General features: G+C 47.6%; 1 protein-coding gene across 1 annotated transcript in view; it reads right to left on the bottom strand.

Moving 5' to 3' along the window:
• kif6 (kinesin family member 6) overlaps positions 1-26,242 on the bottom strand; it is a 548,981-nt gene that overhangs the window by 24,032 nt on the left and 498,707 nt on the right. The window contains exon 19 of the mRNA XM_033020572.1: positions 14,567-14,664. Coding sequence (XP_032876463.1) covers positions 14,567-14,664 — 98 coding nt within the window. The remainder of the gene's footprint in view (positions 1-14,566; positions 14,665-26,242) is intronic.

Raw genomic sequence — 26,242 nt, 5'->3', positions numbered from 1 at the left:
AGTCTGAAGAAGGGTCTCGACCTGAAACGTCGCCCATTTTTTCCATCCAGAGATGCTGCCTGTCCCGCTGAGCTACTCCAGCATTTTGCGTCTGTCTTCAGTGTAAACCAGCATCTGCAGTTCCTTCCTGCACAATCAGTGAAAAGCTTTGTCTTGCGTGCTATCCAAACAGATCAGGTAATACCACACATAAATACGATCAAATGAAACTTAAGTACAACAGGTAGAGCAAAGGGGAAGATACAGAGTGCAGAATGTAGTTCTCAGCATTGTAGCGCACCAGTTCCACAGACAAAGTCCAATGTCCACAATGGGGTGGAGGTGAATCGGACAGAACTGTAGCTTATGGAAGGACCGTTCAGAAGCCTGATAACAGAGGGGAAGAAGCTGTTCCTGAGTCTGGTGGTGCGCGCTTTCAAGCTTCTGAACCTTCTGCCGGACGGGAGTGGGGAGAAGAAGGAGTGACCGGGGTGGGACAAGCCTTTGATTATGTGGGCTGTTTTTCTGAGGCAGCGTGAAGTGTGGATGAATGAACTTCGTGCGAACATGGAATTTGATTGCACTCGAGTGTATGTGACAATAAACTAACCTTAGTCTAATCTAATTCTTGCCATAGAGGGAGTACAGAGAAGGTTCACCAGACTGATTCCTAGGATGTCAGGACTTTCATATGAAGAAAGACTGGATAGACTCGGCTTGTACTCGCTGGAATTTAGAAGATTGAGGGGGGTTCTTATAGAAACTTACAAAATTCTTAAGAGGTTGGACAGGCTAGATACAGGAAGATTGTTCCTGATGTTGGGGAAGTCCAGAACAAGGGGTCACAGTTTAAGGATAAAGGTGGAAATCTTTTAGGACCAAGATGAGAAAAACATTTTTCACACAGAGAGTGGTGAATCTCTGGAATTCTCTGCCACAGAAGGTAGTTGAGGCCAGTTCATTGGCTATATTTAAGAGGGAGTTAGATGTGGCCCTTGTGGCTAAAGGGATCAGGGGGTATGGAGAGAAGGCAGGTACAGGATTCTGGGTTGGATGATCAGCCATGATCATATTGAATGGCGGTGCAGGCTTGAAGGGCTGAATGGCCTACTCCTGCACCTATTTTCTATGTTTCTATGTTTCTATGTAAATGCGAGATATCTTTAGGTGAAAGATATTCGTGAGTCAGATGGGCCTTTACACCAAACTCGTGATTTCATGACTATAGTTACCGGCAATGCATAATGCCAAGTTAAACTGATCTCTTCTGCCTGTTCATAATCCATATCCCTCCATTCCCTGCAAATACATATACCTATCTAAAAGCTTCGTAAACGCCACTATTGCATCTGCTTCCACCACCACCCCTAGCAGCGCATTCCAGCCACCCACCACCCTGTGGGTAAAAAACCTTCCCCTCACATCTCCTTTGTCCTCTTAACATAACTATGCCCTTTAGAAGAGATTAGTTTAACTTGGCATCATGGTCAGCACAAACATTGTGGGCTGAAGGGCCTCTTCCTGTGCAGTCCTGTTCCATCATTAATCTTAGTTCCAATTAACTTATAGGGACTCTAGATAGACACAAAAAGCTGGAGTAACTCAGCGGGACAGGCAGCATCTCTGGAGAGAAGGAATGGGTGACGTTTCGGGTTGAGACCCTTCTTCGATACGGAACGATCTGTGATCAACAGAGGCCTCATCTCCGTTCCCCTCCACCTCCCCCACCTCAACGAGTTCCGGGTCCGCCACAACGTAGAGCTTTTCTTCCGTCACCTCTGTGCCTTTTTCTATGGGAAAGAGTCCTCACCACCCAGTGATGACCCCTTTTCCCATCCTCTTGGACTCCCCAGAACAGCCTCCAACCCTCTGTAGAAACATTCCTTCTTACACTATAGGGACTTTAGTTTAGTTTAAAGATATGACGTGGAAACAGGCCCTTTGGCCCAACAGATATTTCCACCCTTGGAAAAAGGTTCGGCCAGTCTGTCCGATCTATGCCTGTCATCGTTTTATATTTATCAAGTCTTCCCTCAACCTCCGACGTTACAGAGAAAACAATGCAAGTCTATCCAACCTCTCCCTGTAGCCGAAACCCTCGAATCCAGGCACTATTCTGGTAAACCTCCTCTGCACCTTCTCCAAAGCCTCCACATCGTTCCTGTAATGGTGCTGACCAGAACTGCACACAATACTCCCAAGTAATGTTAATCATTGTGCTAGAATTGATGGAAGATCACAGTTCCGTTTCCCGAGATGCTGCCTGACCCGCTGAGTTACTCCAGCAATTTGTGACCTTTTTCAGACCCTTTTCTCCCAGTGTGTACGTGCCAAAGACTAAAGAGCATGGCTTTAAGGTGAGAGGGGCCAAGTTTAAAGGAGATGTGCGGGGCAAGTTTTTTTACACAGAGGTGGGTGCGTGGAACGTGCTGCCAGGGGTGGTGGTGGAGGCAGATATGATAGTGGCGTTTATGAGGCTTTTAGATAGGCACGTGGATATGCAGAGAATGGAGGGATATAGTCAAAGTGGAAGCAGAGATTAGTTTAACTTGGCATCATGGTCAGCACAGACATTGTGGGCCGAAGGGCCTCTTCCCGTGCAGTACCGGTCCATCTTCTTTCAGTCTGGTTCCAATGGACCAATAGGGACTTTGGTTTAGTTTAGAGATACAGCACGGAAACAGGCCCTTCGGTCCAACGAGTCAACACCAACTCGCTAGTTCTATCCAAAACACTAGGGACAATTTGTAGAAGCCAATTGAATTACAACACTGAATGTCGTTGGAGCGTGAGAGGAAACCGGAGCACCCGGTGAAAACACACGCAGGTCATGGGGAGAACGTCCATATGGACAGCACCCGTGGTCGGGTCTCTGGCGCTGTCAGGCAGCGGCTCTACCACTGCGCCATCGTGCCGCCCTTGTACTGTAACTTTGTGAAGCATACAGTGACACTGACTACGAGAGGAGATATTAGAACAGGTGACCAAAGTTTTGGCCCAAGGGTTGGGGTTTTAAGGAGCACATTGAGAACGCAATTTCAGAAGTTAGGAGCTGGTTAACTGAGAGAAAAGGCTCCAGTAACAGGGCTAAGGAATTCACATCCAGTAACAGGATCACTAAGTGAATACATTCAGTTCAAAGTGGAGATCTGAACACAGCCAGCGGATTTAAATAGGATGACGAGAGGTCCCGAGGGGTCTTTCCGCTTGACTTCCATGGATATGATCTGAAACCATAAAAACTCCACCATAATCCCACGCCGACACTAGACATTTTATTATTTTGCTATTTCAACAAGCAGAAAAATGACTGGTAAATGGTATTAAAATGAAATAGTATGTTATTTCAGGACTTTTTCACTCACAGGGCGGCACGTTGGCGCAGCGGTAGAGTTGCTGCCTTACAGGGCCAGAGACCCAGGTTTCAATCCTGCCCTGTCTGTACGGAGTTTGCACGTTCTCCCCATGACCTGCGTGGGTTTCCTCTGGGTGCTCCGGTTTGCCTCCCGCACTCCAAAGACGTGCAGGTTTGCAGGATAATTGACTTTGGTGACATTGGAAATTGTCCCTAGTGTGTGTAGGATAGAGTTAGTGTGCGGGGATCGCTGGTTGGCGCAAACTCGGTGGGAAGGACCTGTATCTCCAAAGTTAAATTAAAGCTACTGGTGTGATCTTGAAAGGGCACACATGTGGAGACTGGGGTGCCGTGCGTATCACCCTGGCACAGACCTGGCTGGCCCACAGTCCCCAAGAGGCAGACACAAAAAGCTGAAGTAACTCAGCGGGACAGGCAGCTTCTCTGGAGAGACGGAATGGACGGAATTTTGGGTCGAGACCCTTCTTCAGAATGATGTCGGGGGAGGGGGCGGGACAAAGATAGAATGTAGGTGCTTTTAATTTGATGGCCATCCGGGGGAGTCCAAGAGGAGGGGGGTCTGTTGGAGACGGGTGAAGGGGTCATCAATGGGTGGTGAGGACTTCCAAGAGGAGTTGGAGTCCAAGAGGAGGGGTCCGTTGGAGGTCTCCAAGGGGCAAGCGGACAAACCCTTCCCTGCGCTTCCCTGGGGGGGGGGGGGGGGAGGGTGAAGGTCGTAAGATCATAAGTGATAGGAGTAGAATTATGCCATTCAGCCCATCAAGTCTACTCTGCCACACGATCATGGCTGTTAATCTCTCCCTCCTAACTCCATTCTCCTGCCTTTTCCTCACAACGTCCGACACCCGTACTGATCAAGAATCTATCTATCTCTGCCTTAATAAATCCACTGACTTGGCCTCCACAGCCGTCTGCGGCAAAGAATTCCACAGATTCACCACCGTTTGACTAAAGACATTTCTCCTCATGTCCTTCCTAAAAGAACGTCCTTTAATACTGAGGCTATGACCTCTAGCCCTGGACTCTCCCACTAGTGGAAACTAGTGGAAAATATATCTAAGATGGTGGCATGGGGAGGACGCAAGGAACAAAGGGCCAGTAAGCAGACCGGGTGCTGGAGGGAGTGCACAACCTCGATGATGGAGTGGGCCGCTGGAGGCCCTGTGGCAGCCTGGGGCTTGGCTGGACCGGGCGCCGCTCCAAGAGTGGCAGAGTGGCGCAGCGGCTCAGTTACTGCCTTTCAGCGCCAGCGACCTGGGTTCGATCCCGACTATGGTTGGTGATTGTAGGTTAATTAGTTTGTAAAAATTGTAAATTGTCCCCAGTGTGTAGGATAGTGTTAATGTATGGGGATCGTTGATCGGAGAGCCTGTTTGCGCACTGCATCTCTGAAACTAAAAAACTAAAAGAGGCCGAGATGCGGGAGGATGTACAGTGCCTCGACGTTGGAGTGGGCCACTGGAGGGCCTGCAGCAGCCTGGGGCTTGGTTGGACTAGGCACCGCTTCAGGAGGCCAAGTGTGAGGACCGGACGAGCCTTGCAGCGGCAGAGCGGCGGTGGAGGATAACTATGGCTACACTTGGCAAGGCCTACCCTGTAATGCCATGACAACAGGCCTTACCCTGCAATGCCATGACAACTTGATAAATGGTAGGGAATTGAAGAATACAGTTGAACAGAGGGATCTGGGAATAACCGTGCATAGTTCCTTGAAGGCGGAATCTCATATAGATAGGGTGGTAAAGAAAGCTTTTGGTATGCTAGCCTTTATAAATCAGAGCATTGAGTATAGAAGCTGGGATGTAATGTTAAAATTGTACAAGGCATTGGTGAGACCAAATCTGGAGTATGGTGTACAATTTTGGTCGCCCAATTATAGGAAGGATGTCAACAAAATAGAGAGAGTACAGAGGAGATTTACTAGAATGTTGCCTGGGTTTCAACAACTAAGTTACAGAGATAGGTTGAATAAGTTAGGTCTTTATTCTCTGGAGCGCAGAAGGTTAAGGGGGGACTTGATAGAGGTCTTTAAAATGATGAGAGGGGTAGACAGAGTTGACGTGATCAAGCTTTTCCCTTTGAGAATAGGGAAGATTCAAACAAGAGGACATGACTTCAGAATTAAGGGACAGAAGTTTAGGGGTAACATGAGGGGGAACTTCTTTACTCAGAGAGTGGTAGCGGTGTGGAATGAGCTTCCAGTGGAAGTGGTGGCGGCAGGTTCGTTGGTATCATTTAAAAATAAATTGGATAGGCATATGGATGAGAAGGGAATGGAGGGTTATGGTATGGGTGCAGGCAGGTGGGACTAAGGGAAAAAAGTTGTTCGGCACGGACTTGTAGGGCCGAGATGGCCTGTTTCCGTGCTGTAATTGTTATATGGTTTTGTTATATGGTTAACAGGCCTTGGCAAGGCCTACCCTGCAATGCCACGACAACAGGCCTTCATATGCAGGTTAGGAAATTCTGCACATAGAACTGGGACTTGAAAATGGGGAGGAAATCTGGTGACTGTAGTGTACAATTCCTATACACTTCCTATCCATCTTACTATTCCTTGTACTCAATCTAAGATGTGCTTATGTATAGTAATACTTTAACTGAATGGTGCATGTAGCAATAAAGTACCATCGAACCATTGCACAATGCTTAATTAACAATCAACAGGCCCTTCGTCCCATCGAGTCCACTTCGCTCTTTAGTGTTACTTATAGGTACTGAGAGAGGCAGTGGAACTGGATGAAAATGGTCAGGATGCATCACAGTTCGGTTTGGGAACAGCTCCATCCAAGACTGCAAGAAATTGCAGCGAATTGTGGACGCAGCCCAGACCATCACACAAACTTTGTTCCCATTGACTCCATCTGCACCTCACGCTGCCTCAGCAAGGCCAGCAGCATAATCAAGGACAAGTCGCACCCTGGCCATTCCCTCTTCTCCCCTCTCCCATCAGGCAAGAGGTACAGACATGTGAAAACGCACCACGCCAGATTCAGGGACAGTTTCTTCCCAGCTGTTAACAGGTAACTGAACTATCCTATCACCAAGGAGAGAGTGGTCATGACCTACTATTTACCTTATTGGAGACATTCGGACTATCTTTAATTGGACTTTACTGGACTTTATCTTGCCCTAAAGATTATTGCCATGATCATACATCTGTACACTGTGGACAGCCTGATTGTAACCATATATTGTCTTTCCGCTGACAGGTCAGCTCGCAACAAAGTGCGTTTCACTGTAACTCGGTTCACGTGACAATAGACTATACAAAAACAAGAATTTTCTCCCTTCCTGACCATTTTCGTCCAGTTCCTCTGCCTCTATAAAAACCTATAAATAACACTTAAGGGTGGCACGGTGGCACAGCGGTAGAATTGTTGCCTTACAGCACCAGAGACCCCGTTTCGATACTGACTATGGGTACTGTCTGTATGGAGTTTGTATGTTCTCCAGGTGACAGTGTGGGTTTTCTCTGGGTGCACCGCTTTCTTCCCTCACCGGAGATTCTTTCTGCTGTTATCAGAGGTTAATTGACTTTGGTAAAATTGTAAATTGCCCCAAGTGTGTGTAGGAAAGGGCTAGTGGACTTGGTCAGCGTAGACTTGGTGGGTCGAAGGGCCTGTTTCCGCGCTGTATCTCTTAACTAAACTAAACTAAACTAAACACGCTTGACAGAATATTTCACCATAATAAACCTAGGCACCATTATGTCCCTTCAGTAGCAAAGTAAGAATCCCATGACATTACCATGATGAAATACAAGGCAAACTCCAGTATCTGTGTTCTGTCGATGATTCCTCACAGCTGTTTGATATGTCTACTTTTGCCATGCTGCTCTTAAAATAATAGTTATTGCATCTCAGAAGCAATCCACTATTTGCGGGACACTCTGGGCCAATACTTCTGGACTCAATGAAACACGGCATTAGAACAGAAAGGTTTGTTTTTGTTTGTAGTGTCGGATGCTGGCTAATACAGAAAAGAACACAGAGTGCTGGAGTCGCTCAGCGGGTCAGGCAGCATCACTGGAGAACATGGATAGATGACATTTCGGGTCGGCACTCTTCTTCAGACTCAAACTTCAAAATTTTGTTTTTATTTTGTCAACCTGGACAATGTAATTATTCCCCCAAGTTCCAGAACTCTATTATTTCTGCTTTTATTCCTAATCTCGCTGTGGGGTTGGAACTCAAGTGTTTTCCGTGAAGGTCGGAGAGGAGCAGCAGCCAGAAGCAGGGAGAGCGAGTATTGGCTGGAAGTAGGTGAGTCAGGGGGAAAGAAGATTTAAAAAGAACGCCAAAGGCTCAGGTTCGATGAATTTATAAATTAGCCTTAAAGTAATTGATTAGGTAGCAGATACATACATACATAGAAATACATAGAAAATAGGTGCAGGAGTAGGCCATTCGGCCCTTCGAGCCTGCACCGCCATTCAATATGATCATGGTTGATCATCCAGCTCAGTATCCTGTACCTGCCTTCTCTCCATACCCCCTGATCCCTTTAGCCACAAGGGCCACATCTAACTCCCTCTTAAATATAGCCAATGAACTGGCCTCAACTACCTTCTGTGACAGAGAGTTCCAGAGATTCACCACTTTCTGAGTGAAAAATGTTTTTCTCATCTCGGTCTTAAAGGATTTCCCCCTTATCCTTAAGCTGTGATCCCTTGTCCTGGACTTTCCCAACATCGGGAACAATCTTCCTGCATCTAGCCTGTCCAACCCCTTAAGAATTTTGTAAGTTTCTATAAAATCCCCCCTCAATCTCCTAAATTCTAGCGAGTACAAGCCGAGTCTATCCAGTCTTTCTTCATATGAAAGTCCTGCCATCCCAGGAATCAGTTTGGTGAACCTTCTCTGTACTCCCTCTATGGCAATAATGTCCTTCCTCAGATTAGGAGACCAAAACATATACACAATACTCCAGGTGTGGTCTCACCAAGACCCTGTACAACTGCAGTAGAACCTCCCTGCTCCTATACTCAAGTACTAAAGAAGTGCAGCAGTAGAGGAGCGGCCTTGTTGAGGTGAAGTGCCTTGGTGAGTAAAGTGCGAGTCTTTGCCTTGAGAGTCTTCGGCGAGGAGGCTGAGGCAAGGAGGCTACACTTGATCGAAATTTGTGATATTTTTGGTTCACTGAAGAAATGGCAGGCAAGTTGGAGCAGTGCGTTTCCTGCAGGATGTGGGAAGTCAGGGGCACCGCTGGTCTTCTGGAAACTACCCCAGCAGAAATTATGTCCAGGTTCAGCTCCTGTGTTGGGGAACTGGAGCAGCAGCTGGATGACCTCAGAACCATCCGGGAAAACAAGAGTTTGCTGGACAGGACCTACAGTGAGGTTGTTACGGCAAGGATGCAGGAAGAGCGAAGGTGGGTGACTGTGAGAAATGGGAGTAAAGGTGGAGTGCAGGAGACCCCAGTGGCTGGTGCCAAATGAAAACAGGTACGCCCTCTTGGGAGCTGTCGGGGGCAGACGTCGCTTCTAGTCCGAAGGTTGGTGGCTCCAATCCTAGCGATGAGACTCGACCGGCGAGACCGCCGTCGGGCAGAGCCGTAGTGGTGGGTGACTCCATTGTACGAGGAGCGGACAGGAGATTCTGTGGCGGCAGACAAGACTCAAGGATGGTCTGTTGCCTCCCTGGTGCCAGGCTTCAAGATATCTCGGACCGACTTTAGAACATCGTCGAGAGGGAAGGGTGAACAGCCGGCACGTGGGCACAAACCACATCGGGAAGAAGAGGAAGGAGGTTCTCCAACATCAGTTTAGAGAGTTAGGAAGAAGACTGAAATGCCGGACTTCTAGGGTGGTTATCTCTGGATTGCTTCCAGTACCTCATGCTAGTGAGGACAGGAACAGGGAGATAGGGGAGCTGAATGTGTGGCTGAGGGGCTGGAGCAGGGAGCAAGGATTTGGATTTATAGGCCACTGGGATCTCTTCTGGGGTAGAGATCACCTGTTCAAAAGGGACGGTTTACATCTGAACTGGAGGGGGACCGACGTTCTGGCAGGCAGGTTTGCTAGTGCTACATGTGTGGGTTTAAATTAAATAGCGGGGGGGAGGGGCATAAAGATGGAGTTAAAGAGGTAGTGAGTACAGGAAAAGTTACAAAAGATTCCCGAATTAATGGAACGAAAGTTTTAGAAGGGATAAGAGAGTAAGGTCAGGGGCAATAGTGAGAGAGGAGGTGAAAACCAAAGTTAAAAAGTTGTATATGAAATAAAGTGGATGAGTTTGAGGCTCGGTTAGAGATTGACAAGTATGATGTTGTGGGAATTACAGAGACATGGCTGCAAGAGGGCCAGGGCTGGGAATTGAATATTCAGGGATATACGTCCTATCGAAAAGACAGACAGGTGGGTAGAGGGGGTGGGGTAGCTCTGTGGGTAAGGAATCCCTTGCGAGGGGTGACATAGAATCAGGAGATGTGGAGTCAGTATGGATAGAACTGAGGAATTGTAAGGGTAAAAAGACCCTAATGGGAGTTATCTACAGGCCCCCAAACAGTGGCCTGGATATAGGGTGCAAGTTGAATCAAGAGTTAAAATTGGCATGTTGTAAAGGTAATGCTACGGTTGTTATGGGAGATTTCAACATGCAGGTAGACTGGGAAAATCAGGTTAGTACTGGACCCCAAGAAAGGGAGTTTGTGGAGTGTCTCCGAGATGGATTCTTAGAGCAGCTTGTACTGGAGCCTACCAGGGAGAAGGCAATTCTGGATTTAGTGTTGTGTAATGAACCGGATTTGATAAGGGAACTCAAGGTAAAGGAGCCATTAGGAGGTAGTGACCATGATATGATGTTTTAATCTACAATTTGAGAGGGAGAAAATCGGAAGTGTCAGTATTGCAGTTGAGCAAAGGGGACTATGGAGGCATGAGAGAGGAGCTGGCCAAAGTTGACTGGAAAGAGACCCAAGCAGGGATGACAGTGGACAACAATGGCAGGTATTTCTGGGAATAATACAAAAGGTGCAGGATCAGTTCATTCAAAAGGGAAGAAACATTCCAAGGGGAGTAAGGGGAGACCGTGGCTGACAAGGGAAGTCAAGGACAGTATATAAATAAAGGAGAAGATGTATAACATAGCAAAGATGAGCGGGAAGCAAGAGGATTGGGAAACTTTTAAAGTGCAACAGAAGATAACTAAAAAGGCAATACGGGGGGAAAAGATGAGGTACGAAGGTAAGTTAGCCAAGAATATAAAGGAGGATAGTAAAAGCTTCTTTTGATACTGTGTGAAGAGGAAAAAATTAGTTAAGACAAATGTGGGTTCTTTGACGACAGAGACAGGTGAATTGATCATGGGAAACAAGGAAATGGCAGACGAGTTGAACAGGTACTTTGGATCTGTCTTCACTAAGGAGGATACAAACAATCTCCCAGATGTACTAGTGGCCAGAGGACCTAGGGTGATGGAGGAACTGAAGGAAATTCACATTAGGCAGGAAATGGTGTTGGGTAGACTGATGGGACTGAAGGCTGATAAATCGCCAAGGCCTGATGGTCTGCATCCCAGGGTACTTAAGGAGGCGGCTCTAGAAATTCAAAGGTTCTAGGAGCAGAATCAGGCCACTCGGCCCATCATGGCTGGTCTACAGCATCTCCAGTCTCTTATGCCTCCAGGTTTGATTGTTGACCTCTCTCATCCAGGGCTGGTTTAGCAGGGGGACATTAGCTGGGGGGGAAACCACTGCACCCAGTCACAGATGGATCAAACAGTGATCTAAAGTCACCGGTCTCCACGGCAATGTATTGGGGAGTGCAAGATGAATATTTAAAATAAGTGTCGCTTTCCCACAACTTAGACCAAAGCATTCCTCCACAGGCTGGTAATTTTCACATTTTATACAATTGCATACACAAACTAATTACTGCATTCATGAGAAACTAGTTCACCCAACAACTTCAAATAAAAATTGTTGTCAGGTCCAGCAACTATTTAATCGACAAAAATTCCATTCCTGCTAAATTCCTTTTCAAATATTATTTCAATTTAAAATTTAATGAACTACTTAAAGAAGCATTAAAGTCATCAGAACTGCTTCAGAAAAAAGGAATCTGATTACGTGCGCTAATGAATTATTATGCTTCAGAGAATGTTCCGATGATTTGGGTGGTAATAAGTGGCTTAAAAATAGACAATAAATGCCGGTATGAATGTTTGATAGTGTTAGGTTAGACGATCTTTAAAAACACACGGGACTAAGTGGGACCAGTTGGGTCTCTGTCACACAGGAGGCTTAGTCCCCCAACACAATATTCCACCACTCACCCATAGCCCCCAACTGCACAGGCGCACCTCATTTCCCCTCATCCCTAGCACTCTCTCCCCCTCCTCCACCCTCCCTCTTCTTTCCTCTCCTCCTCCCTTCCCCAATCCCTCCCTCGCCTCTCTCTTCCTCTCCTTTCCCCTACCCTCAGTCCCTCCCTCCCTCCATAACTCCTCTCCCCTCCCTACCCCACTCCTATCCCTCTATCCCCCACTCCTCACCCCCTACCCCCCCACTATCCCTCCTCAGCTCCCCCACTGCCCTCCTCTTCCTCTATTCCTCACTCCCTACCTCCCCCACACCCCCCCTCCTCTCCCTCTATTCCCCCTCCTACCCCATTCTCCCTCCTCAGCTCCGCCCTCTTCATTCCCCTCTCCACCTCCCCTCCCCAAATCCATCCCTCACCTCTCTCTCCCTTTCCTTTCCCCTACCCTCAGTCACTCCCTCCCTACTCCCCTCCTCTCCCTCTATCCCCTCTCCTCCCCTGCTCTCCCTCCCCAGGATCTCGAGTTTGCTGCTCCTCTCCCATCTTGCGTGCCATCCGAGGAGCATCAGCCGTCGGTGCCCTCAGAGCCAGGCCTGTGTTCGGCCCGGAAGCACCAGCAGCTACGGCTGGGCCGGTGTGTGGGGGGGGGGGGGGGAATGACCGGCCCCACCCCGGTCATTCCTTCTTCTCCCTGCTCCCATGAAAAAACTTTAAAGCGCATATCACCGGACTTAGGAACAGCTTCTTCCCCTCTGGAATCAAACTTCTGAACAGTCCTTCCATAAGCTAGGGTACTGTCTGATTCACCTCTACCCCATTGCGGACATTGGACTTTGTCTGTGAACTGGTGCGCTACAATGCTGAGAACTATATTCTGCACTCTGTATCTTCCCCTTTGCTCCACGTGATGTACCTGTGTTTGGCTTAATAGAATTCATGTGAGGTATGATCTGACTTGACTGGACAGCAAGCAAACGAAAGCTTTTCATTGTACCTCGATGCATGTCACAATAGTGGTCCTAAACCTGACTACAGCAGTTCACGAAGGTGGCCCATTAATACCACCTCAAGAGAAATTAGAATAGACAGGGTCTCGACCTGAAAACGTCACCGATTCTTTTTCTCCAGAGATACTGTCTATCCCACTGAATTACTCCAGCTGTTTGCATCTATCTTCGGTATAAACCAGCACCTGCACACTAGACACACTATATACCAGGCGGCAAAATGGCACAGCTGGTAGAGCTGCTGCCTCACAGTGCCAGAGACCTGTGTTTGATCCTGAGCTTGGGTGCTGTCTGTGCGTGGAGTTTGCATATTCTCACTATGACCGTTTCGGTTTCCTCTGGGTCCTCCGTTTTCTCCCCACGTTCAAAAGACGTGCAGGTTTGTAGGTTAATTGGCCTCTGTAAAATTGTCTCTAGTGTGTAGAGAATGAATGAGGAAGTGGGATAACAGAACTAATGGTGGCGCATCGGCAGAGTTGCTGCCTTACAGCACCCAAGACCCGAGTTCGATGCTGACAACGGGTGCTGTTTGTACGGAGTTTGTACGTTCACCCTGTGATCGCGTGGGATTTCTCCGTTGCTCTGGTTTCTTTCCACATTCCAAAGAAGTACATGTTCGTAAGTTAATTTGGCTTTGGTAAAATTGACAGTGCTAGTATGCGGCGATCGCTGGTCGCCGTGGACTCGGTGGGCCGAAGGGCCTGTTTCTGTGCTGTATCTCCAAACTGAACTGAACTAGTATTTTTTTTTTTTTTTTTTTTTTATTGTAAAAAAGGTGTCATTGTAACATGAACCATGTACAACGAAATTGTAAAATGTCAGCCAGTCAGTGCACCATTCAAACATTTCTAAAAGCTAACGATACATACAAAGTAAAATATTTAAAAAGATAAACAACTAAAATAAATATCATAAAAATAGCACGCATAAACACCCAGCCCTACATCCTTCTGTCGATTTCATGTATGTATGTATCGCCCCTGCGTTCCTTGGCGGCTACATTTAGTGCCTTTATAGCAGTGGGGTAAAAACTGTTTTTAAGTCTGTTTGTCCTTGTCCTTGTAGATCTGTACCGTCTGCCTGACGGTAACAGTTCAAACAGGGAGTGTCCGGGGTGGGAAATGTTCTTTATAATACTCTGGGATTTTTTGATGCAGCGGGAACTGTGTAAGTCCTCCAAGGTAAGGAGAGGGCATCCGACAATCCTCTGGGCGTTGTCAATGGCCCTCTGGAGCGCTTTCCTCTGAGCCGCTGTGCAGCTGGTGTACCATACGCATACACAGTATGTTAGGAGGCTCTCAATGGAGCACCGATAAAAGGACAGCAGCAGTCTCTGAGTGATGTTATTCTTCCTGAGCACCCTCAGGAAGTGCAGTCTCTGCACTATGAATGGGTGATCGATGGTCGGCGTGGACTCGGTGGTCCGAAGGGCCTGTTTCCACGCTGCATCGCTAAACTAAACTAACCTAAACCAGGGAACTGCAGGTGCTGGAATCTTGCGTACAGCGTGGAGTAACTCAGCGGGTCAGGCAGCATCTCTGTAGGACGTGGATAGGCGATGTTACGGGTCGGGACCCTTCTTCAGAGAGGCCCAATAAAGATTAACCTGACCTGTCAACAGGTGCCCATAGCATGAGAACAAAGAAATCGGAAACCATTTATGTGAAAGCTGCCAACATATTCGGGGGGGTAGGAAGGAACGGCAGGTGCTGGTTTAAACCGAAGATAAGATACAAAAAGCTGGAGTAACTCAGCGGGACAAGTAGCATCTCTGGAGAGAAGGAATGGGTGATGTTTTGGGTCTGAAGAAGGATTTCGACCCAAATCGTCACCCATTCCTTCTCTCCAGGGATGCAACATATTAGGGGTGATTATCAGTAACAAAGTCTGGGCCTCCCTTGGTATGGCTGCAAAGTGTGAGTGCATAAATGTGTTGTCTCTCACCTGCTGCTGTGAATACCCCTCTGCGAGAGTGTCGGAGTCACAGAAGTGGTGTTCCAAGAGTTCTGGCAAATAGCCTCAGACAGCTGTTCTCGCCGGGCCTAAAGTTAACGAGAGTACGGTGAAACGTTAGCGCAGTGTAAAAAAAAAATCTATAAAAGGTTCCACGGCTTTGGGTGGCAAGTCAAAATCACAGAGGCTGCTGAGAGAGGTGCTTAGTGCGGGGTCAAGTAGGGCAGCTCTTGGGTTTCAGGCTTACGATGAACATGTGCAGGTGCGAGAGGCTTCCCAGTGCACCCATTTTGAAGCGGACATCTGGAAGGATTTAACTCCGATCCTTAAAAGCTACTGTCGGTGAACCTGACAATAAATGTTTTCCAAAGGGAATTCTGATCTCAGGACTTGCTTCCCCTGAGGAGAAAGTAATTGCTTGATGGATATTGTCTGAAATAGAGCTTCTTAGAGTAGTTTAGTTTAGTTTAGAGATACAACGCGGAAACAGGCCCTTCGGCCCACCGAGTCCGTGCCGACTCTCCTACACATACTGGGGGCAATTTACACGTATACCAAGCCAATTAACCTGCAAACTTGTACGTCTTTGGAGTGTGGGAGGAAACTGAAGTTCTCGGAGAATACCCACGCAGGTCACGGGGAGAACGCACAGACAGCACCCGTAGCCGGGATCGAACTTGGATCTCTGGCGCTGTGAGGCAGCAACTCTACCGCTGCACCACCATGCCACCCATGTAATGGCAAGGTTTTTAAACAGAGGGTGGTGGAGGCCTGGAACGCACTGCCAGGGGTGGTGGTGGAGGCATTTAAGATGCTTTTAGAAATTCAACTTGGCTTTCCTGATGTTTAGACTTCTAAATCTCTATCATCTCCTCCAACCCTTCAAGGTATCCGTGCTGCTCCAACTCTGCTTCTTTGCACAATTCCCAAATTTAGTTAATGCCTCCAGCAACCACTGCCTAATGCCCCTGTCCCACTTAGGAAACCTGAACGGAAACCTCCGGAGACTTTGCGCCCCACCCAAGGTTTCCGTGCGGTTCCCGGAGGTTGCGGGTGGTTGCAGGTAGTGGAAGCAGGTAGGGAGACTGACAAAAACCTCCGGGAACCTCTGGGAACCGCACAGAAACCTTGGGTGGGGCGCAAAGTCTCCAGAGATTTCCGTTCAGTTTTCCTAAGTGGGACAGGGGCATCATGGTCCCACATAGGCGATTATTTTGGCGGCTGTCACAGTCGTAGCAGGTCGCCGAAAAACCAGCGACTGGACCCCCCCCTACGACAATGTCTACGACAAAGTCCACAATAACCTACCTCCTAGTCGACGGCAAGCTACGGCAAGCTACCGACAATTGGCGACCCATTAGGACGTCCGCCTACGACCACACCTACGACAACCTATGTCCACCTACGACAAGCTACGAGAAGGTAAGACAATTCAGTCGCCGGTTGACGTAGGTTGGCGTAGGTAGTCGCCAATGGAATTCACCAAAGTCAGCACCCGGCGACAACCAACGTCACCTGGCGACAACCAACGCCATCCTGGCGACAACCTACGTCAGGCTACGATCGTTGGCGTCAAGCCCACGGGCGCCGACTGTCGACTAAAGATTTTGAACATTTCAAAATCCAGCGGCAACCAGAAGAAAGGTACGACTCTTTGTGCGACTGAGGAGACCATACAGGCGACACCCCGGCGGCAGCCTAGTCGCCTGACGTCACCTACAAAATCGCCTAAGTGGGACAGGGGCATTAGATGCTAGATTTTCTTGCCTGAAATCCCTCCGCCGCTTTTTTCTCCTTTATCCACATCTTTGGAAATGGTCCTAAGGAATCCGCCCTCCAAATCTCCATCTGTCTCCAGATCTCATTTTGTGGACATCCTTTTTAATAACATTCTTGGAAGAATGCTTGGAACAATGTCATCACGATAAAGGTACTTTAATAGAAACACACCTGAATACTCATTTGAGTCGGACCATCACTTGCTGGTAGATGGACACAAAATGCTGGAGTAACTCAGGAAGAAGGGTCTCGACCAGAAACAGCACCTCTTCCTTCTCTCCAGAGATGCTGCCTGTCCCGCTGAGTTACTCCAGCATTTTGTGCCTGCAGTATCTTTGGTTAAAACCAGCGTTTGCAGTTCCTTCCTATCACTTGCCAGTTCTTAACTGATTGATTGAAATGTACAGCATGGAAACAGGCCCTTTGGCTCACTGAGCCCATTTGTTTTTGATTCTCCTAACCTTGGTAAAAGACTGCACATTCACTGTCTCCATTCCCCTCAAGATTTTATACACCATAATATCACCCTTCAGTCTCTTTAGTCTTTAGAGACATAGTTAGGAGACAAACCCTTCGGCACACCGAGTCCGCGCCCACAGCGATCACCCCCTACACCAGCACCATGCTACACACTAGGGACAATAGACAATAGGTGCAGGAGTAGGCCATTCGGCCCTTCGAGCCAGCACCGCCATTCAATGTGATCATGGCTGATCATCCCCAATCAGTACCCCAACAATTTACAATTTTACTGAAGCAAAATGAACCTGCAAGCAAGTACATCTTTGGAGTGTGGGAGGAAACTGGAGCGCCCGGAGAAAACCCACGCATGTCACGGGGAGAACGCACAAACTCCGCACAGACAGCACCCGTAGTCAGGATCGAACCCGGGTCTCTAGTGCTGTGAGGCAGCAAGTCTACCGCTGCGTCACCGTGCGTGAAGGAAAATATTCTAATCTGCCCAACCTCTCCTTATAACTCAGACTCTCGAGTCCCGGCAACATCCTCATAAATCTTCCCCGTATTCTTTGCAGCCTAATGACACTTCGCATCGCAACACATCATTTGTCAATGATAAAAGATGATTTTACTTCGGAGTCACGTGAGTGACTACGTGAAGAACCCGCTCAGCGCGCATGCGCGGCATTACGCCAGCAGTGCAACAAGCGGCGGCAGCTGGAGTCAGGCTCTCCAGCTGCAGGTTTAAAAAACGGACCATTAGGTAAGTACACTGAAGGTGGAAACTAACGGAGAGGAGAGTTGTGTGTGTTCTTTCTATTTTACAGAGATGAGTACACTGAGGAAAAAACTCTCAAAGAGAACTGCCCCCTGCAAAACTCCACCAGAGGAGCGTTCAATCTCAGGGGGACAGCAACAGGCGGCGGGACCGCTCATAGAGCGGTCCACCATCCCTGACACCGTGCCAAGCCCAGTCCTGCTAATGCCTGAACAGCGGACTGGGAAAAAATCCGCCAGTAAAACCAACCGGCCGGTGGTTTCCGACTCGTCGGACGGGGACACGTCTCCACCTAAACGGAGGAGACACAGCCGCATGAGCCGCATGGAACGGCTCTTGGAGCAAGTACTCCAGCGAGTGCAGGAAAAGCGCTCTCGCGGAGGGGGGTCAGGCACCCCCTCCACAGTGTTCTGTACACTGCCATCTGCTCCCTCATTACTGGAGGCTAGCATTGGTGACCAGGACTGGGCTGGTCTGCAACAGGGGTTGGCGGACGAGATCGGGAGTATGCAGGAGGTGCAGAAGCAAGAAGAGCTGCTGGGTGTGGAAGCCCACGTGCTGGAAGACCGCTGGAACCGAAATTAGCGGCCAGCATTAATCAGCTTTCAAATAAGCCCTTGCAGGACAAGGTGCTCTCTGAGGCAATGGATCTCCACAAAACACCAGAGAACTGTAAACAGCCAGATCTGGGGGCACGTGGGGGCACACATGCGCAACTATGAAGTTAAGCTACAGCGGATCCTAAGGCTCCTGACGTCGGCCATCACAGCCTTTGCTCGTTCTGTGGAAGACACGGAGATGGATACCTGCCAGCAGGATGTATTGGCATTAATGTGCAACACGCAGTACGAAATTAACAACTTCCGGCGGGAAATCATAAAACCTGCCCTCAATCCCAAGTTTGCTGGCTTGTGTAAAACCCCAGCCGCAGAGACGGACGCTCTGTTATTCGGGACGGACCTCAACAAAAAGTTGAAGGACATGGAAGAGGCATCAAAAACTTTCAACCTCATGGGGGCAGGCCCCGGGACGAGCAAACCGAGACTTACAATACCCAAGCGACAGCACCCCACGGCATCCACCAGTCGACGTCCTCAATATGGGACTGGTGAAAGCTCAAGGACCGCATTTTATCCCCAAAGATCTTTTTTAGATCAGGGCCCAGATCGGACCCCATGGAAAATGCGCCAACCCCCAACATCGCCAACACGTCAGACAAGAAAAATCTTCACGAAAACAAGGAAACAGAACAAACGACAATAACCCTGGAGGTAGGTGGGTCTGGTTCCTGCCAGCATATAGAGAGTAAGATGCTTACTATCTAGTACCCATACACAAGGATCATCGCAGATACCTAAAATTTATCTGGATGGGGCAGCAATGGCAATATAAAGCATTGCCTAATGGCCTAACTTCAGCCCCAAGATTATTTACCAAAATATTGAAACCAGCCATGGCAATACTAAGAAAACAAAAATATATTGTCATGGCATATCTGGATGATATTCTGATAGTAGGGAAAACGATGGAATTGGCTGTGGCAGCAGTATCAGCCACAAAACAGCTCCTGGAAACTCTTGGGTTTGTCCTACATCCAGATAAATCTAAATTGAAGCCATCCACTATCGTGGACTACCTGGGCTTCACAATTAACTCAGTCCATATGACTGTTACCTTGCCAAAGGCAAAAATGGTTGAATTAGCACAGTCATGCAACAATCTAATGGTCAACGAGCGACCAACTATCCGACAAGTAGCAAGAATAATTGGGAAAATGGTAGCAGCATTTCCGGCTACACAATTCGGACCTTTGCACTCTCAAAATTTACAAAGAGCAAAGGTACAGGCACTAAAACGACATAAAGGTCACTATGATCGTATCATGAAATTACCCACTGCAGCAATATCAGAGCTACAGTGGTGGGCAGAAAAAATTTGGCATAGTTTCAGCCCTATCATTATCACTAACCCTACTTTAGTTATTCAAACGGATGCCAGTGCTCAAGGCTGGGGAGCGACTAACTGCATATCCAGCACAGGAGGGAGATGGACTAACATAGAGTCATCATTACTACTCACACTGGGCATTAACTATTTAGAGATGTTGGGCGCCTTTTATGGTTTAAAAGCATATGTATCTAATATGCGGCACTTGCATGTTCGGTTACAAATTGATAATACTACGGTGGTGGCTTACATTAACCATATGGGCGGCATAAAATCATTATCATGCGACAAATTGGTCAATATAATTTGGCATTGGTGTGTCGAAAGACATATTTGGCTATCAGCTACTTACCTACCAGGTAAGCTAAATACGGTGGCCGACACCAGGTCACGCAAATTCAATGATAACATCGAATGGATGTTAAACCCTAAAGTATTTGCGAAAGTTATTAAGCAATATGGAATGCCAGATATTGATTTATTTGCATCAAGGCTAAATCACCAGGTACCTATGTATGTCGCATGGGAACCAGACCCAGAGGCAGCAGCGGTAGATGCTTTCACGCAGGATTGGGAAAATTTCTTCTTCTACGCTTTCCCTCCCTTCTGCCTCATCAGTCGGGTACTTCGCAAAATACAGATGGACTCTGCTTCAGGTATTTTGATGGTGCCCGACTGGCCTACACTGCCATGGTTCCCAGTCCTGCATGACATGGTGGTTGAATCACCAATGGTTTTTCCCAGTGATCCAGGATTATTAACTCAACCAGTATCAGGCATAAGCCACCCATGCCATGAGAAAATCAATCTCCTGGGTTGCAGGTTTTGAACAGACCTTGCCGAGAACTGGGACTGTCCGAACAAACCATCACCACCATGTCAGCATCCCTTCGAACATCCACCAAGAGGCAGTACCTAACCAGCATCAAAAACTGGGAGAAGTACTGCCAGGAAACAGGAACAACGTATGCAACAGCCACAGCCACCAATGTACTGGAGTTCCTGGCCCATCTACACCATGATGAAGGGATCAGCTACAGTGCCATCAACACAGCGCGGAGTGCGCTTTCTGCTTATCTCAAGCCACCGCCAGGACAACAGGCGATGGGATCCCATCCACTGGTGGTAAAGCTGATGAGGGGCATTTACAATATCAATCCCCCTAAGCCCAGGTATACCCACATCTGGGACATCAGTGTGGTCCTGACATACCTCAGGGAATGGCCACCAGCCAGGTCCCTCGGCCTCGAGCAAGCTACACTAAAGACACTAATGTTGATGGCACTGGTATCCGCTCAGAGGGTCCAGTCTCTACACATGCTAAGGCTGGACAACATGGTGACCACCCCAGATCAGATTGCATTCAGCATACAGGGTCTGGTGAAACAAAGCAGGCCAGGAACAGCCAATCCAGTAGTGGTATTCCGGGCCTACCCACCAGAGCCACAGTTGTGTGTGGTGACCCATCTACAACATTACATCGACACAATCTATAATATCAGAGGGAGTGAAAAAGCCTTATGGGTCAGCCACAAGAAACCTCATGGCCGGGTAACGAGCCAAACCATTTCAAGATGGCTCAAACAGGTGCTGAAGGCTGCCGGAATAGATACTAATACATTTAAATCTCATTCCACTAGGGCAGCATCTACATCAACGGCAGAGAGAATGGACGTACCGGTTGACCATATTCTGAATACAGCAGGATGGTCGAGGGAAACGACATTCAGAACTTTTTATAATAAGCCGTTGACGAAACCTGATTTATTTGCAGCCAGAATATTACAAGCTGCAAATATTTAATTTAAGCCCGGGGGAGCAATTATTTTTTGTTATTGTTAATAAATACCTTTTGTTTCTCGAAAAACAGATTCATTGGTTGGTTACGATAACACTTCCTCCCTCAAGAACTTCGGCAGTGAGTGAAATAAAACTGTTACACGGTTTGAAATCACAGAGCTTTGAAGTCTTCACGTAGTCACTCACGTGACTCCGAAGTAAAATAGTAAGATTAAACGAGAACTTACCAGTTTGAAGTTTGATCTGTATTTTATGAGGAGTTACGATGAGGGATTACGTGCCCTCCGCTCCCACCCTCATTATATGGATCAAACTAAATAACTGATGTCTCCTTTTCTTTACTATGTTTACTTCAAATAACTGTGTCTATCTGTGATTCCACACCGCTGCTTGGAAGTATGCTGCGCATGCGCGCTGAGCGGGTTCTTCACGTAATCCCTCATCGTAACTCCTCATAAAATACAGATCAAACTTCAAACTGGTAAGTTCTCGTTTAATCTTACTATTTTTAATAGTCGAACACTTGGCCATTGCCCAGATTGGCCAGATTCTGCAGAACCAAACAAAGATTTCAGCATGATGTTTGCTGAAGTAGACTGCAACTGTGGTTTATTGAACCAGGGCTCTATGCACAGTAGGTTATGGGGAGAAGGCAGGAGAATGGGGTGGAGTGGGAAAAATTGATCAGCCATGATTGAATGGCGGAGTAGACCCGATAGGCCAAATGGCCTAATTCTGCTAGTATGACATGAACATGAACTAATGAACCCGTCTTAAATACTTTCTTGACATGTTCATGTGTAGCTAGCTGTGTAGTTTAGTTGAGTTTAGAGATACAGCATGGAAACAGGGCCTTTGCGGAGTAGGCCCGAATAGGTCACGTGGCCTGATCCTACAATTTATGAACAGTACACAAAGTTCTAGAGTAACCCAGAGGGTCGGGCAGCATCTGTGCAGGACATGGATAGTGGACATTTCAGGTCATAGAACATAGAACAGTACAGCACAGGAACAGGCCCTTTGGCCCACAATGTCTGTGTGGAACATGATGCCAAGTTACACTAATCTCTGCTTCCACATGGACCACATCCCTCTATCCCTGCATGTCCATGTGTTAAACTGATCTCATCTGCCTGTACATGATTCATATTCCACTATTCCCTGCACTTCCATGTGCCCATCAGGAAGCCTGCTGAACTCCACTATCGTATCTTAAACGCCACTATCGCATCTATTGCGAATACATTTATCGTGACCCTTCTTAAGACTGATGGCATGTAGTATAATAATCTCAACTTGCCCGTTAATTCCCCCCACAGAGGAGGCACGGTGGTGCAGCGGTAGAGTTGGTGCCTTACAGCACCAGAGACCCGTGTTCCATCCTGCTATTCTCCCTGTGACCTGCGTGGGTTTTCTCCGGGATCTCCGGTTTGCTCCCACATTCCAAAGATGTACAGGTTTGTAGGCTAGGGTATGCAAAAATGCTGGAGAAACTCAGCAGGTGCGGCAACATCTATGGAGCGAAGGGATTTCCTTCGCTCCATAGATGCTGCCGCACCCGCTGAGTTTCTCCAGCATTTTTGTCTACCTTCGATTTTCCAGCATCTGCAGTTCCTTCTTGAACAGGTTTGCAGGCTAATTGGCTTGGTAAAAATGTAAAATGGGCCCTGGTGTGTGTAGGATGGTGTTAGTGTGCAGGGATCGCTGGTTGGCACGGACTTGGTGGGCCAAAGGGCCTGTTTCAGCACTGTATCTCTAATCTGAACTAAACTATGATGCTGTATGTAAGAAGGGACTGCAGATGCTGGTTTAAACCGAAGATAGATGAGAACTAAGATGCTGCCTGACCCGCTGAGACCATGCGCCAAAATTGGTTAAAAATCAATAAGATGGACGATGTAATCGTGGACAAATCAGCTGCTGTGTTAAATACTTGGCCACTACAAATATATGGCAACATTTAACATCAAATGTACCAAACATAAATAACTGCAAGGAATCCTATAAATATTTTATTTTATGGTTCTTCATAGTCCCAACGGCCATACTGGGCAAAGATGTTACAGGTATGTCTGAAAAATTCTGTGGCTTTGAAGAATAACTGTCTCATTTCCCGGCATGTAGTATAATTATTAGTGTGCAATAAACAGCGCAGCATTGAATAGTGGAGAGAGAACCTTGTACATTTGTTTTTTTTCTTCCATTTTTAGTTTAGTTTAGAGATACAACGCAGAATTAGGCCCTTCAGATCACTGGGTCCGCGCCGACCAGCGGTCCCCATACACTCAGCGCTATCCTACACACACTAGGGACAACTTACAGTCTTTTACCGAAGCCAATTGACCTACAAACCTGTGCGTCTTTGGAATGTGGGAGGAAACAGGAGAAAACCCACGTAGGTCACAGGGAGAACATAATAACGTACAGTGCGGAGACAGGCCCTTCGGCCCACCAAGTCTGCGCCAACCAGCAATCACCCCATACACGAGCACTATCCTACACACTAGGGATAATTTACAATTTATAGATGCCAATTAACCTACAAACCTACACGTCTTTGGAGTGTGGGAGGAAACCGGGACACCCGGAGAAAACCCACAGGGAGAACGTACAAACTCCGATTGCAGCCTGATCAGCACCTGTGATCAGGCTGCAAACCGGGTCTCTGGCGCTGCGAGGCAGCAACTCTACCGCTGCACCACCGTGCTGTCCTTAATGTTATAGGTGCTCTGTGCCCGCCCAGACACTCCGATAGGACCAGGTCTCACCTAGGGCTGCCAACTTTCTCACTCCCAAATAAGGGACAAAAGGTCAAAATAAGGGACAAATTCCCGACGGCAATTCGTTGACCGACTTGGCCGTGGCTGGGTGAATGATGAGTTGGCCCGGGTGCTGGACTGCACACAAAGCCCAGCCGGCGGGCCAGCTGAGGAGTTTTTGCCCTGGCCGCGCGACATTGGGACATGTGGGCGGAACACCAAGGCAAATTCCTTGTATGTGAATACTTGGCCAATAAACATTCATTCATTCATTGGTATATGTGTAAAATTGCCCCTAGTGAGTGTCGGATAGCATTACATAGAAACATAGAAACATAGAAATTAGGTGCAGGAGTAGGCCATTCGGCCCTTCGAGCCTGCACCGCCATTCAATATGATGATGGCTGATCATCCAACTCAGTATCCCGTACCTGCCTTCTCTCCATACCCTCTGATCCCCTTAGCCACAAGGGCCACATCTAACTCCCTCTTAAATATAGCCAATAAACTGGCCTCGACTACCCTCTGTGGCAGAGAGTTCCAGAGATTCACCACTCTCTGTGTGAAAAAAGTTCTTCTCATCTCGGTTTTAAAGGATTTCCCCCTTATCCTTAAGCTGTGGCCCCTTGTCCTGGACTTCCCCAACATCGGGAGCAATCTTCCTGCATCTAGCCTGTCCAACCCCTTAAGAATTTTATACGTTTCTATAAGATCCCCTCTCAATCTCCTAAATTCTAGAGAGTATAAACCAAGTCTATCCAGTCTTTCTTCATAAGACAGTCCTGACATCCCAGGAATCAGTCTGGTGAACCTTCTCTGTACTCCCTCTAGGGCAATAATGTCCTTCCTCAGATTTGGAGACCAAAACTGTACGCAATACTCCAGGTGTGGTCTCACCAAGACCCTGTACAACTGCAGTAGAACCTCCCTGCTCCTATACTCAGTTAGTGTGCAGGAATCGCTGGTCGAGCGGACTCGGTCGGCTGAATCGCCTGTTTCTACGCTGTAACTAAACTAAAACTTTGTTCTGCACTCAGTACCTTCTCCTTTGCTCTATCTATTGTACTTGAGTTTGGCTCGATTCTATTCACAGGTAGAACCTTGTCTATGGAACTGATGCACTACAGTGCTGAGAACTATACTCTGCATTCTGTATCTTTCCCTTCCCTCTCCCTAGTGCACTTGAGATTGGCATCAGCGGTACAGTATTACCTGATTAAATTGGGGAGCATACCAAGCAAAGATTGTCACTGTACTTCGGTGCTGAGACGATAATAAAAGCTAAATCTATATGTTGGAATCTTTTATGGACTGGCAGAAAGTTGTAATCTGATCCCCCAGCCAGTCTCTCTTAAAACTGAAGCATGTTGCTCTTGAGGAGGAGAGAGGAAGAATATAATATATGCGCTCTTTAATATGGGTGTAAAAATACCAGCAAATGTACCTGTGGTGCTTTGGTTTAGGAAGGCACACCTGAAATCAGAGCAAACCCAGTTCTTTCAGCCTGAAGAAGGGTGCCGACCCGAAATGTCACCCATCCTTTTTCTCCAGAGCCACTGCCTGACCCACTGAGTTACTCCAGCGCTTTGTGTCTATCTTCGGTATAAACCAGCATCTGCAGTTCCTTTCTACACACTGTGGCGCAGTGGTAGAGCTGCTGCCTTACAGCGCCAGGGACCCGGGTTCGATCCTGACTATGGGTGCCGTCTATACGGAGTTTGCATGTTCTCCCTGTGGGATTACTCTGGGTGCTTCGGTTTCCTCCCACACTCCACCAAAGACATGCAGGTTTGTAGGTTAATTGGCTTTGGTAAATGTAAGATTGTCCCTAGTGGGTGTGGGATAGTATTAATTTGCGGGGATCGCTGGTGGGCGCGGACTCGGTGGGCCGAAGGGCCTGTTTCTGCGCTGCATCTCTAAAACTAAACTAAACTCAAATACAGATACTACTTGGTCAGGGCATGTTTGGTAAAGTTACTGGGATTGCTCTACATAGCAGTTCTCCAGGTGATGTCTAGACATTATTCCTTATGACTGGTCAGAGTTGCAGCAGTGAACTCTAGTGGAATTCCATCCGACGTATCTGAAGTTTCCTTTAGTCCAAGCGGTAACAAGGCATAAAAGCTGTCGTCTCCATGTAGAGAC

This window comes from Amblyraja radiata, chromosome 5 (assembly GCF_010909765.2).
Source record: "Amblyraja radiata isolate CabotCenter1 chromosome 5, sAmbRad1.1.pri, whole genome shotgun sequence".
NCBI lineage: Eukaryota > Metazoa > Chordata > Chondrichthyes > Rajiformes > Rajidae > Amblyraja > Amblyraja radiata.
Note: the sequence above shows the minus strand (reverse complement) of the source record. Positions and strands in the feature narration are given on the sequence as shown.